At 34.3% G+C, this 16,238-nt stretch overlaps 1 protein-coding gene across 1 annotated transcript in view; it reads right to left on the reverse strand.

The window, feature by feature from the left end:
- Hk (potassium voltage-gated channel subfamily A regulatory beta subunit hyperkinetic) overlaps positions 1–15,208 on the reverse strand; it is a 426,198-nt gene extending 410,990 nt beyond the window's left edge. Inside the window, exon 1 of the mRNA XM_075299067.1 lies at positions 14,233–15,208. Coding sequence (XP_075155182.1) covers positions 14,233–14,356 — 124 coding nt within the window. The 5' untranslated portion in view covers positions 14,357–15,208. The remainder of the gene's footprint in view (positions 1–14,232) is intronic.
- Positions 15,209–16,238: the final 1,030 nt, after the last annotated feature.

A 16,238-nucleotide genomic window follows, 5' to 3' on the forward strand; every position in this document is an offset into this window, starting at 1 on the left:
CAAATTTGGCACGCATAGCTACAATGCTAATTCTACTCCCTGTGCAAAAATTTCGACTAAATCGAAGTAAAAGATTGACCACTGTGGTCATATGAGTGTAAATCGGGCGAAAGCTATATATGGGGGATATATCCAAATCTGAACCGATTTCAACCAAATTTGGCACGCATAGTAACAATGCTAATTGTACTCCCTATGCAAAATTTCAACTAAATCGGAGCAAAAAATTTGCCTCTGTGGGCAAATGAGTGTAAATCGGGCGAAAGCTATATATGGGAGCTATATCTAAATCTGAACCGATTTGGCTGACATTTTGCAAGTTTTTCGAGACTCATAAAATATTCGAATGTACGGAATTTGAGGAAGATCGGTTAATATACACGCAAGTTATGACCAGATCGGTGGAAAATATATATGGCAGCTATATCTAAATCTGAACCGATTTTTTCCAAAATCAATAGGGATCGTCTTTGAGCCGAAACAGGATCCTATACCAAATTTTAGGACAATCGGACTAAAACTGCGAGCTGTACTTTGCACACAAAAATACATCAACAGACAGACAGACGGACAGACAGACAGACAGACAGACAGACATCGACTCAGAATTTAATTCTAAGTCGATCCGTATACTAAAAGGTTGGTCTATGATTACTCCTTCTTGGCGTTACATACAAATGCACAAACTTATTATACCCTGTACCACAGTAGTGATGAAGGGTATAATAATTATATAATATAATTTAATTTCTTTGTTATTAGTGTTTATATTTTATACGCCGCTATTATTTTGTATTTCGTGGTGTTAGGATCAGGGTTGGCCTGTCGCAAAGTGTGACTTTTGCGACATACGTTTACGACGGTATTATACGTATGTCGCAAAAGTCGTAAAACTAATGTAAAAAACCTAATTTTGAATTAAAGAAATTGTGAACATTTTTATACCCTTCACCACTACTGTGGTACAGGGTATAATAAGTTTGTGCATTTGTATGTAACGCCAAGAAGGAGTAATCATAGACCAACCTTTTAGTATACGGATCGGCTTAGAATTAAATTCTGAGTCGATTTAGCGATGTCCGTCTGTCTGTCTGTCCGTCTGTCTGTCCGTCTGTCTGTCCGTCTGTCTGTCCGTCTGTCTGTCTGTCTGTCTGTCTGTTGATGTATTTTTGTGTGCAAAGTACAGCTCGCAGTTTTAGTCCGATTGTCCTAAAATTTGGTATAGGATCCTGTTTCGGCTCAAAGACGATCCCTATTGATTTTGGAAAAAATCGGTTCAGATTTAGATATAGCTGCCATATATATATTTTTCACCGATCTGGTCATAATTGGCGTGTATATCAACCGATCTTCCTCAAATTCCGTACATCCGAATATTTTATGAGTCTCGAAAAACTTGCAAAATATCAGCCAAATCGGTTCAGATTTAGATATAGCTCCCATCTATAGCTTTCGCCCGATTTACACTCATTTGCCCACAGAGGCCAATTTTTTGCTCCGATTTAGTTGAAATTTTGCATAGGGAGTAGAATTAGCATTGTAGCTATGCGTGGCAAATTTGGTTGAAATCGGTTCAGATTTGGATATATCTCCCATATATAGCTTTCGCCCGATTTACACTCATATGACCACAGAGGCCAATTTTTAACTCCGATTTAGTTGAAATTTTGCACAGGGAGTAGAATTAGCATTGTAGCTATGCGTGTCAAATTTGGTTGAAATCGGTTCAGATTTAGATATAGCTCCCATATATATGTTTTTCTGATTTCGACAAAAATGGTCAAAATACCAACATTTTGCTTGTTAAATCGCCACTGCTTAGTCGAAAAGTTGTAAAAATTACTCTAATTTTCCCAAACTTCTAATACATATATATCGAGCGATAAATCATAAATAACCTTTTGCGAAGTTTCCTTAAAATTGCTTCAGATGTAAATGTTTCCCATATTTTTTGTACTAACATTTTGTTCCACCCTAGTGCATTAGCCGACTTCAATTTTGAGTGTAAAGATTTTGTAGAAGTCTATCAAATTCTGTCCAGATCGAGCGATATTTAAATGTATGTATTTGGGACAAACCTTTATATATAGCCCCAACACATTTGACGGATGTGATATGGTATCGAAAATTTAGATCTATAAAGTGGTGCAGGGTATAATATAGTCGGCCCCGCCCGACTTTAGACTTTCCTTACTGGTTTAATTTAATTTAGTTGGGCTCCCCGATAAAAGGGATGAAAATTTTACTTTATGTTGTATGTATTTATTCAAAACTCTACACCCAGAAAAAAGTGCCTTCGAAACTAAAGGAAAAAATTTTCATCAATATAGTTTATCCATTTTATTTCCATTAAGGTAAATTTTTGTGAAAAATAATAAAATTTACTGGTTTCAGTAAAAAAATCCTAAACTGTAAGCAGTTAGGAATAGTTCATTAACTAGAATAAGGCATGGAATTTTACTCATACTATTTTCTTCGCTGGGTATAAGAATTTACTACTGAAAAAGAAAATTTTATTCACCGATAACAAAGCATTCGTAAAAATAAACAAAAACCGAACTAAAACCAAGTTTCCTCAAAATTAGTAAAATTTCTTATAAAATGATAATTGCGACTTCCTTTATAATAGAAAGTTTTTCATACATACGAACAACACTTGGCATAGAAAAATATTTTAGTTCATTCGTACTAAGAAGTATGCAATCCTTTCAAAACTTAAGGAAACACGCTTGTTAGAATATAGGAAATTTTCCTAAATTTCTATTGTCTACCTGTAATCGATACCTGACATCGTAATCGATGTGTTTGCGCGTGGGTGTAATCGATATATTTGCGCGTCGGTTGGTTTTTTAGTTGGAATCGCGTTGTTTTGGTATACGGAGAGATTGTTAAAAAATAATATGGTAAAATAATATAATAAATAACAAATAAAATATATAAAATATTTGTTATTTTAAATTAGTGAGAAAAATTTTCGTTTTTTTAAATAAATCTATCAATGTTCGTGATAGTGTATAAAGAAAGAAAACAACAGCAGAATAACAACCCTTTCATTTGTCTTCATTTTGGAATCTTCAATTATCAGGTAATATTCAGTGACGCTAACCTTTTGCAACAAAAATGTTTTATGATTTTTTATATTTGTAGGTATTGAAATTGTAAAAGGAGGACAACATCGTTAGGCAGCAACTTATTAAAAGTGAAAAGTACAAGAAGAAGAAAAAGTGCGTTTTACAGTTGATAATATCACACGGAAATTGGAAATAGTGGAATAAAAAACTAATATTTCAAAGAGATTTTATGCTGTTGATTCTTAATAAATATATTCAATATATTAATAAAACATGTCTTTTATTGAAGATAAAATTGCTTATAGAAATAAATAAAATTGTATTTAAAAACGAAGGTAAGCAGTTCTAATTATGAAGTAAAAGTTTTACCACAAATGTGTAAGATTTGTCGAAATGAATGAAAAAATTTCAATAAAATCATTCCATATATGAATTCAAATTAGTTAAATTTTTTCATTCTGTAGTATAGTGGTATATAAATATAGGAAAATGTTAACTAATATATGGAATGCATTATTCCTAATTTCTACGAAAATCACATCGTTCAAACAAATAAAAATGTCTTTGGCGTTATACGAAGTTCAACTTTCTTCACAATGAGTTCATTTTAACTTAAAGAAGGGGTCACTTTTTTCTGGGTGTACTAGTTCTACATCTCTCATTCGCAACTTCAAACTATGCTTGGTTTGCGCTGTCCATAATGTCCACCTAAGCCTCAGTTGCATCAGCGAATGACTAGTCACAATTTTGAAAAAATTTAATTAGTATGGAAATTAGCTCTAATAATCCAAAACGTGATTTTATAAAATTCTCTCTATAACAAAAATTCACTTTTGCAAGACTCAAGTAGTAATACTTCCTTCCAATTTCTGCAGAAATTTTGGAAAGAAAGGATAAGCGAATACCGACCTTCACGTTTACTGCACCATCAAGTAGTTCATTGTAGAGGTGTGCACGTGACACGAAATTGTCGTGACTCACGAAAATGTTCATGGCAACGGCGTGAGTGTGCGTGAGCGTGATTAACAAACCAAAATGTCGTGCGTGTGCGTAAGTCACGAAAATATTATCTTCGTGAGTGTGCGTGAGTAAAGATTTACGCTCACGAAAATAATCCCGCTCACCAACATAAAACGCTTAAGAGTTAAATTCATTTACAATTTTAGTGACACCTGGGATGTTAAGAGTATAATAACGATCTCGATTTTAATAATACTCATATTTTCAGACACGTCGCTAATGTAAATTACTCAAAAAATTGTTCGTGAGTCACGACATTTTTCGTCAGTCACGATATTTTTCGTCAGTCACGGTATTTTTTGTGAGTCACGACATTTTGGTGCGTGAGTGTGTGTGAGTACAAATTTTCTTTTAAATTTCTTCGCACATATTATATCTTGGATATCATTTGATGCGTAGCTGAAGGGACTGAAATAGTTTGAGCTTGCGACGTTTGCTACTTTTCTTACATTTACGATGCGTATGTGACGTTTACAACTTTACAACAGTCACAAACCTAAAACAGCTTGATACAGACCATCTCTGGTTAGGATATGATCTCTAACAACCATGGAGGAATTGGTCCATATCGGTCCATAATTATATTTAGCCCCCATATAAATCGAGCCTCTACGAGAAGCAAATTTCATCTGATCCGATTGAAATTTGGTACATGGTTTTAGTATATGGTCTCTAACATTCATGCCAGAATTTGTCCATATCGCTCAATAATTATATGTAGCCCCCATATAAACCGATCCCCAGATTAGACCTCCAGAGCCCCTTGGAAGAGCAAAATCCACCCGATCCGGTTGAAATTTGGTACGTGGTGTTATGTTAGTATATGGTCTCTAACAACCATACGGAGCTCTTGGAGGAGCAAAATTCATCCGATCCGGTTGAAATTTGGTACGTGGTGAAATTTGGTACATTGCGCTAGTATATGACCGCTAACAACCATGCCAAAGTTGGTCCATATTGGTCTATAGTTATATATAGCCGATCCACACAAATAATCTACCAAAATTTTAGTACTATAGAACATTTTGTCAAAATGTTATTACTATACAAAATTTTGTCAACATTTTATTTCTATAGAAAAATTTGTCAAAATTTTATTGCTATAAAAAGTTTTGTCAAAATTTTGTTTCTATAGAAAATTTTGTCAAACTGAATTGTATACGTATTTAATCAGTTTTTTTGTTTAATATATACCCCGTATAGAATAACTTACAATTGAGAAGACGGTGTTAAGAAGTTTTAAGATACCTTGCTATCGGCAAGTGTTACCGCAACCCAATTAATTCGATTGTGGATGACAGTCTTTAGTACAAGTTTCTATAAAATCCATGGTGGAGTTTACATAAGATTCGGCCTGGCCGAACTTACGGCCGTATATACTTGTTGATTCTTAATACGGTTTTATTTCTGGCAGGCTGTAATGCGAAATATTACTAAGCGTAGGGATCTTTTGTAGAACATACGATTTCCCACAAATGGTGCAATATAGTACCATAAAATGTTATTGTTATATTTATAATTTTGTAGCGAATGTCAAATGAGACTCCTGACTGATATCATATCAAAAGGGACTGGACAGGTACGAATGCCGCACTTCAGTCAAAAACTGTTTACAATTATATACCCAAAATAAATATTCTACTGCATGCACGCAGAGAAGGAATATGATCACCTCAAACATGTTTCAAGAGCAAAATGTTATTTTTGTATGGTGACCATGTAACATGTTTGTCACTAAAATGTTATTTTCTCGTCAAATATAACCTGCTTGCCGAAATCAGATACATGATTTCCGAGCAAATAACATGGTTGCGAAAGCCATGTTACATGGTCACCACCCAAAAATAACATTTTGCTCTTAAAACATTTTTGAGGTGATCATATTCCTTCTCTGGGTGCGGGTTAGAAGTTGAAATTGTTATGAATAAAAATGCAGAAATATTGTATTTAAATTAAATAAATTTGTTATTATTCTTTTTACGAAATAAATCCCCAAAATATTGGGAATATATTTAATTTAGCAATTTAGGGATTAATTTAATTTTTTGGGGTATAATTTCATAAAATACTTTGGGGATTTACCTCATAATGAAAAAAGTCCTCAATATTGGCAATTTATTTAATTTTCATTTTGGAGAGTTATTTGATGGGGACTTATTTCATTGAGCCAAAATCGTAGATAGATATCAAATACTATACCAAATCCTACTGAGAACACTGTTCAGCTTACGAATTCTTTGGTAATGTTGGGTGATTTGTTTACAAATTAAAAGTGAAAGAATAAGAAATATGCCTTTGCCTCCTTTGTATTTGTACCTCTTCTTGCATTTTGTTAGTAAGGGGAAATAATAAGATGCCGTCTTTATTTTCCTTATCTGTTTCCCATAATTCTAATTAAAAAAAGTATGCTTACAAATAATATTTTTCCCCATCGAAAGCAATGTTTAATACATTGTCTTCTTATTTTTATTTATTTTTTTTTTTTGTGTTACTTAAAAGTTGTATAATGTATTTCTTTTTTTGTGTAGGAAAAAAGACACTAAAATGACATCAAAAATATCAACAAATTTAATCTTAGTCTTGTTGAATATATGGTACATTTTTATACCATAAACCACATAGTGGTCAGGGTATAATAACTTTGATCTGCCAAAAAATGGGCCTACCAGAAATATTGATTTCTGACCCCATAAAATATATACCGATCGACTCAGAATCACCTCGTGAGTCGATCTAGCGCTTGGTGTCCGTCCGTCCGTCCATGTATTTCTTGTCCGCAGGATTCCGGTCGCAATTATTGACCGATTTTGATGAAATTTGGTATGTGGTGTGTTTTTGGGACAAGGAGGAATGCTACAGAATTTGTAAAAAATCGGATAAAATTTAGATATAGCTTCCATATATATGTATTGCCCGATTTCGATAAATGGGGTCAAATTGCGTTCATTTACTAACCGATCCACGTCAAATTTGCTACAAAGTAACACAATTGACCACCCTTTAAGTATGCTAAATTTCATCGAAATTGGTTCAGATTTAGATATAGCTTCCATATATATGTATCGCCCGATTTTCCCAAATTTGGCCATAATTCCCTTATTTATCAATTGATCTTTTTCAAATTTGGCACAATCAAAGTTGGCCAAATCTATTTTTTATAGTACGTACTATATTTGCAAAAATTGATCGAAATCGGTCCAGATTTAGCTATAGCTCCCATATATATGTATCGCCCGAATTTCGAAAATTTGGTCTTAATAGCCTTATTTATTAACCGATCTTACTCAAATTTGTTATTATTAACCGATCTTACTCAAATTTAGCACACAGTTACCTTCTGAGATATCTACCAAACCAGCAAAATGTCATCAAAATCGGTTCAGATTTAGATATAGCTCTCATATATATGTATATGTTTGGCCACAAGACCCTTATTTATCAACCGATCTTACTAAAAGTTGGTCACATCTAATTTTTATAGTACTTACTATATGTGTAAAAAGTGACCGAAATCGGTCCAGATTTAGCTATAGCTCCCATATATGTATATGTATCGCCCGATTTTCGATAATTTGGTCTTAATAGCCTTATTTATTAACCGATTTGGCACACAGTACCCTTCTGAGACATCTACCAAACCTGCAAAATGTTATCCAAATCGGTTCAGATTTAGATATAACACTCATATATATGCAGCGCCCGATTTTGAGGAATTTGTCCCCAATAACTTTATTTTTGACCATAGTGACCTCATATATTAACCGATCTTACTCCTCAAATTCAGCTGTAATATCAACCAAACCTGCAAATTATCATTCAAATCGGTTCAGATTTAGATATAGCTCCCATATATATGTAGCACCCAATTTTGAAAAATTTGTCCCTAATAACGTTATTTTTACCATAGTGGACTCATTTATTAACCGATCTTACTCAAATTTAACACACAGTAACACTCTGTGGTATCAACCAAACCTGGAAAATATCGGTTCCAATCCAAATCGGTTCAGATTTATGTATAGCTCCCATATATATACTAGAGGTGTGCACGTGAATAATATTTTACTCACGCACACTCACGACGGAAAAATCTTTCTCACGCACACTCACGCACGATATTGTTTGGTAGGACTCACGCTCACGCACACTCACGAAAAGAAAATTTGTATTCACGCACACTCACGCTCGAAAATGTCGTGACTCACGAAAAACACCGTGACTCACGAAAAATACCGTGACTCACGAAAAATACCGTGACTCACGAAAAATATCGTGACTCAGGAAAAATGTCGTGACTCACGAACAATTTTTTGAGTACTTTACCTTAGCGACGCGTCTGAAAACATGAGCATTATTAAAAGCGAGAGCGTTATTACACTCTTAACATCCCAGATGTCACTAAAATTGTAAATGAATTTAATCTTATCTTAAGCGTTTTATGTTGGTGAGCAGGATTATTTTTGTGAGCGTAAATCTTTACTCACGCACACTCACGAAGATAATATTTTCGTGACTCACGCTCACGCACGACATTTTGGTTTGTTAATCACGGTCACGCACACTCACGCCGTTGCCTTGAGCGTGACTCACGACTCACGCGTGAGTCACGGCAATTTCCTGTCACGTGCACACCTCTAATATATACATCGCTCGATTTTCCCAAATTTGGCCATAATACTCTTATTTATTACCCAATGCTACTCAAGTTTAAAATTTGTATGTATTATCCGATCGTATTTAGATTTGCATGTAACTTTTTTATAATAATATTGCCCGATTTTCCAGAATTTTGATTTATTATCCACACTACTTGAGCGATTTCTTCTTTTTATACCCTCCATCATAGGATGGGGGTATATTAAATTTGTCATTCCGTTTGTAAAACATAGAAATATTGCTCTAAGACCCCCTAAAGTAAATATATTCTGGGTCGTAGTGAAATTCTGAGTCGATCTGAGCTTGTCCGTCCGTCCATCCGTCCGTCCGTATGTTGAAATCACGCTAACTTCCGAACGAAATAAGCTATCGACTTGAAACTTGGCACAAGTACTTGTCATTGATGTAGGTAGGATCGTTTTGCAAATGGGCCATATCGGTCCAATTTTACGTATAGCCCCCATATAAACGGACCCCCAAATGTGGTTTGCGATAGCTCTAAGAGAATCAAATTTCATCCGATCCGGCTGAAATTTGGTACATGGTGTTAGTATATGGTCTCTAACAACCATGCAAAAATTGGTCCACATCGGTCCATAATTATATATAGCCCCCATATAAACCGATCCCCAGATTTGGCTTGCGGAGCCTCTTGGAGGAGCAAAATTAATCCGATCCGGTTGAAATTTGCAGCGTGGTGTTAGTATAAGGCCGCTAATATCCATGCCAAAATTGGTCCATATCGGTCTATAGTTATATATAGCCGATCGCCAATCACACAAAAATTGGTCCATATCGGTTCATATTCATCGTTGCCACTCGAGCCAAAAATAATCTACCAAAATTTTATTTTTATGGAAAATATTGTCAAAATGTTATTTCTTTAGAAAATTTTGTCAAAATTTTATTTCTATAGAAAATTTTGTTTCTATAGAAAATTTTGTCAACATTTTATTTCTATAGAAAATTCTTTCCAAATTTTATTTCTATAGAAATTTTTTTTCCAAATTTTACTTCTATAGAAAACGTTGTCAAAATTTTATTTTGTCAAAATTTTATTTCTATAGAAACTTTAAACTTAATTATATACGTATTTAATCGGCCTTTTTTAGTTTAATATATACTACGTATGGACTACCTTGTAATTTAGAAGACGATGTTAGAAAGTTTTAAGATACCTTGCCATCGGCAAGTGTTACCGAACCCAAGTAATTCGATTGTGGATGACAGTCTTCAGTAGAAGTGTCTATGCAATCAATGGTGGAGGGTACATAAGCTTCGGCCTGGCCGAACTTAGGGCCGTATATACTTGTTGTTTTGTAAAATTTGTTTAAATTTAACGAAAATATTGTAGGGAAAATTGTTTGGGAATGTATGGGAAAGTAGCGAACTTTTTCTGTCCCTGGCAACACTGACTATGAGCTATAGTCAGATTCAGACAAAGCACCCATGCAGACCTATATCAATGTTACCCCACAAATTCGTGTGATTACTAATACAGTGATTACTAATACAGTAAGTCGGCCCCGCCCGACTTTCTACTTTACTTACTTGTTATACTCGTGACAAAACTACCATTAAACCCCTTGTACCCCTTAATGTTCTTAAATATGAAAATGCGGTTTATCGCTCAAACCTATACCAATGTTACCCCACAAATGCTCATATTTACTACTTCAGTAGGGGTGGTTTAGGGTATGATATAGTCGGCCCCGCCCGACTTTCTACTTTACTTACTTGTTTCATAGTCATTTTGTTAATAAAAATTGCGAAAATTACCCAATGCATACGAATGAAATCGAAATGGAGAAATATATGACACAATTTTCTTATTATAATTAATTTGTACAACGAACATGCGTGTTTTCTTTAATGGAAATTGCTTTTAACACCATTGCAAAATGACCCAGTAATAAATCTTCTTTTTCAGCTGTGCAATTAATTCAGGAAATTATTAATGTCATTTAAATGCAATGCTCAGCACACTAACAGGCTTATTTTTTGTTTTTGCTTTTTGGTTGACAAATATGTGCGTGAAATATCAGGAAACACCTTTTTAAGGCACGCACACAAAAACTTCCATATCCGTTTCCCTTACCATATACCATCATATCCTGAGAAATTCAGGCAACAATCGCTCATCAGGAGAGAGAGAAGGAGAGACAGAAGAAGAGAGGGAATATAATTACTATTAACCAGTGTGTCCACATTACACTGAAAAAACAGTGAACCCACCAGGAAGAAAACTTTCGGTTAATTTTAGAAAATTTTGAATATTTGTAGAAAATTTTAACTAAACAGTATTACAAACGTTGGCATCACGCCGATGGCATAAAAATAAGTAAATATTTTTCGACAAACTCGAGAAAATTTATTAGACACAACTAAGTTGTTTCATTTGTTAAAGAACATTTTGTAGTTTGAAGGAAAAACTTGGAGTTCAAAATTGCAAGAATGTCTTTAGTAAAATTTACAAATTTAAAGAAATTCTGAACTATTTTATGGAAGACAAGAATTTAGTTAATCTTTATGCTTTATTTGGGTATATTTTTTCCCTCGGTTTTAGTTAATTTAACGAACGTAAACAAAAAATTATTAGAGTAAAGGAAACTTTCTCCAAACATAATAATTCCATGAACTAAAATAAAGTTAAATTGGCTTTAGTGAAATAGAGAGTTCACTTTTTTTTTGAGTGTAGCATTTTTATAACGAAGTTTTGCATTTATCCATTGTATTTGGCATCAAATTTTTCTTTTTTTCATTTTCAGCATTTTTAATTTATGATTTAATATTTTTAGCCCGATTCTATCCACCGATCAACCCGATATTTAGTTATAACACCATATTCTACCATATATATCAATACATTATCTCAGCTTAGACAACGACTGGCAGCAAATTTTCAGAGCCTAAAAAATCATGTGTAAATGTGCAAGAAATAACGCCTTGATTTGAAATCCAAAATCTGTAGATTTTTACCTCCATTATTTAAATGATTACGATAAGTAAAATCTGGAAATTTCACGCAATTTTCATGATCAGTGCGCTTGGTATACTTGGAAGTGAGATCGGTCCATATGGAGACCTTACCAAATGGATCGATAAAAAGTAAAAAGCCCAAGAAATAAAATCGGGAGATCGATCTTTATCGGGGATATACCAAAACATGGACCGATACCCACCATTTTCGGCACACCTTTCATTGGTTCTAAAAAAATTGTAGAATTCCAATTTCTGGCAAATTGGATAAAAACGAAGGATTTTATAAATAAATAATATTCGATTTTTTTATGATTTTAATACTTTCTAACGTTTGTCCTAAAAGAGATTTAGAATTTTCTTCGACAAAATTTTAATAAGTTGTACAACTTTATTAATTCTTACTCTGTCTTTAAATTAAAATAAAAAAGTAAATAATAAATACATAATAAAAATTTAATAAAAAGTTGTGCCTTTAGAAAATAATTGTGTGCTAAGTTCTTGAATACTGCGGATTGCGTTACGAAAAACGGCTCGTTTTTAACTCAACCCGGGACATTTTTTGGCTTTAAGTTAGGCGTAGTGGCTGTCCAATATTACGGGCTTACTTATACCGTTTTGATACCACAGTGGTGAACTCTTATGGCAGAGTGCTATGCGAATTTATGTTTAGCTCAAGAATGAGTCCCAACGTGTTTCCACATTGTGGTGAAACCATTTATAAAAGCTTTAAAACAATCAGAAATGACACGAGCATTACTGGTGAGAGGTGATAATCCCCCGCCGAAAAACTTTTGTGATCTTCGGTCGATACTGGGTATCCATGACCCTATGTATTCAAGGCGGGCATGCTAATCTATCGTCATCGATAGGAACAATTGGTAATCAGACAAATAAAATAATGCATATATCCCCATATATGCCCTCTCATTTCAATCCAGCTATTTCAACTTAATCAGATGAAATTTGCTCCTCAAGAGGCTCCAAAACCAAATCTGGGGATCGGTTTATATGGGAGCTATATATGATTATGGAACGATATGGACCAATTTTGGCATGGTTGTTGGAGACCATATACCAACATCATGTACCAAATTTCAACCGGATCGGATAAATTTTGCTCCTCCAAGAGGCTACAGAGTTAAAATCTGGGGATCGGTTTATATGGGGGCTATATATAATTATGGACCGACGTGGACCTCTTTTTGCATGGTTGTTAGAGACTATATACTAACACCATGTGCCAAATTTCAGCCAGATTGGATGAAATTTCTTCTCTTAGAGGCTCCGCAAGCCAAATCTGGGGTTGGGTTTATATGGGGACTATATATAATTATTGACCTATGTAGACCAATTTTTGCATGGTTGTTAGAGACAGACTGTCCGTCTGATGGGCTATATATAATTATAAACTCGGTATGGACCACTTTATAGTTAGGCATGGTTGTTAACGGCCATATACTCGTACTAGCACAATGTACCAAATTTCAACTGACTCGGATGAAATTTGCTCCTCCAAGTGGCTCCAATGGACTGATATGGACCACTTTTGGCATGGTTGTTTAATATCATATACTACCACCACGTAGCAAATTTCAACCAGATCGGATGAATTTTGCTTCTCCAAAAGGCACCGGAGGTCAAATCTGAAGATCGGTTTATATGGGAGCTATATATAATTATGCACTGATATGAACCAATTCCTGCATAGTTGTTGGATACCATATACTAACATCACGTACCAAATTTCAACCGAATCGGATGAATTTTGTTCTTCCAAGGGGCTCCGGAGGTCAAATCTGGGGATCGGTTTATATGGGGGCTATATAAAATTATGGACCGATTTCGACCAATTTTTGCATTAGTGTTTGAGGCCATATACTAACACCATGCGCCAAATTTTAGCCAGATCGGATGAAATTTCTTCTCTTAGAGGCTCCGCAAGCCAAATCTGGGGTTGGGTTTATATGGGGGCTATATATAATTATGGACCGATGTGGACCAATTTTTTCATGGTTATTAGAGACCATATACTAACACCATGTACAAAATTTCAGCCGGATCGGATGAAATTTGCTTCTCTTAGAGGATCGGCAAGCCAAATTTGGGGATCCGTTTATTTGGGGGCTATACGTAAAAGTGAACCGATATAGCCCATTTGCAATACCATCCGACCTACATCAATAACAACTACTTATGCCAAGTTTCAAGCCGATAGCTTGTTTCGTTCGGAAGTTAGCGTGATTTCATCAGACGGACGGACGGACATGCTTAGATCGACTCAGAATTTCACCATGACCCAGAATTTATATATTGTTTATGGGGTCTTAGAGCAATATTTCGATGTGTTACAAACGGAATGACAAAGTTAATATACCCCCATCCTATGATGGAGGGTATAAAAATCTCTTTAAAATTTAATATATTTAATATATTATATATTTATCTGGGAAAAATTTTTTGTATTTGGTAACACTGCTGTTAACAGCAGATTCTTTTATAGTACCTGTCATTTGTTGACTTTGTTGCTGTTGGTGGTTGCAAGGTGGCGGTGATGGGAAGCTAAAAGGTTCCGTTTCAATGGAAATCAGCTGGTGATATCTTTGCTCTTGTTTTTCCGGATCACTCATATTGTTAGTGGAAATTTCTGTGGAAGTATGTATATACTCGTCTGTATTGGTGTAATCAGAATTGCTATTTGGTTTAATCTTTGTAGGTATGTGTGTGTGTGTGGATGTAGGATAACGACTTTGTAGGCTATGACAAGTATGAGAATATATTAATTAAAGTAACGTTAAAGTTTACACGCATACCACAACCACACACACACACATAAATTTTGAGTTCCCAAAATGGTCCTTTGGCGTAAGAAAATTGCCGACGTATTATTAATAATTTTTGTAACGCGTTTTTTTGCTTTTGTCCTTTTTTGACTTGATTTTTAATGGGAAATATTCGTTTAAGTAATCACTTAATCACTTTTTCGTTTACTTCCCATCCCGTTTGGTTTTTTCCGTTTTTTTGTTTTTTTGTTTACTCCCCGTCCCGTTTCGCTTTTGTTCTTACATTTACTGAGTGCCTGTGTGTCATGAATGAAGATACAATTTTAATTTATATCATTTCATATTCACACTCATAAAAAATCAGCACAGATATGTTTTTCAACACGGTTTCATTATTTTAATTATTCCGTTTTTTTATGTCATAAATTTCCACGATTATTGGATTTTATTTGAATTCTTTTTCACGTACGTCCTGCGTTCGTAATTAAGATTTTTTATCGAACATAATTAAGAGGCTCTACTACACCGTATATTGTATTCGGAGAATTTACACTTTGCAAATGTTTCGTTAACAAAAATAATAGCAAAATAAATACTTTGCTTTAAGAGTATTTTCGTTTAATAGCCCCGTATCACAACAAACAAATCAAATCAAATTTTTTTTATCATCATAAATGTAGGTGAAAACAAAAAACAAAATTGAATATTTAAAACAGCTACAAACGTCTGCTTGGCCGCAGTTCGTTATTCGAAATGTGTATGAAAATTCGCATAGTTTAATTCGATTAAAAATAGATTTTCTTGAATCTATTTTATAGATTCCATCTATATATGTATGAATAGCCATAAATATATATGCATGTACCTCCTCTTATTTAGAAGCAGGGGGTGGGTGGATTCACTTATGATGACGTATGTCCGAGCAAGTGTTTATCTTCAAGAGAAATATTTCAAATGATATATTTCATATATATAAATATTAGATGGGTAAAACCTTCATGTGAAATAATTACCTCAAGTATATGGCATTTTTAATTTTTTTTTCTAAATAAGTTACCCACTTTATTGTACATCAGCTGGAAAATTAGCTCAGTTAAAATTAAACATTTCTATTACACTAAGCTACAAAAAATAAAAAAAAACAAGAATATACCGCCGTTAGTTCGGCCAGGCCGAATCTTATGTACCCTCCACCATGGATTGCGTAGAAACTTCTACGAAAGACTGTCATCGACAATCGAATTACTTGGGTTGTGATATCTTAAAACTTGTTAACATCGTTTTCTAAATTGTGAGTTAGTCCATACTTGGTATGTATTAGACAATACGTAGAGAGCCAGAATTGAAATATAGGGGTCGCTTATATGGGGGCTATATACAATTATGAACTTGATATGGACCAATTTGTGTGTGACTGGGGATCGATTTATCTGATGGCTACATATAACTATAGACCGATATGGACCTAGTTAGATATGAAATTTGCTCCTTCAAGAGGCTCCAAAACCAAATCACGGGATCGGATTGCTTTGGTTTATATGGGGGCTATATATAATTATGGACTAATATGAACCAATTCCTGCATTGTTGTTGGATACCATATACTAACTTCAGGTACCAAATTTCAACCGAATCGGATGAATTTTGCTCTTCCAAGAGGCTCCGGAGGTCAAATCTGGGGATCGGTTTATATGGGGGCTATATATAATTATGGACCAATTTCGACCAA

This window comes from Haematobia irritans, chromosome 3 (genome assembly GCF_050003625.1).
Source record: "Haematobia irritans isolate KBUSLIRL chromosome 3, ASM5000362v1, whole genome shotgun sequence".
NCBI classification, from domain to species: domain Eukaryota; kingdom Metazoa; phylum Arthropoda; class Insecta; order Diptera; family Muscidae; genus Haematobia; species Haematobia irritans.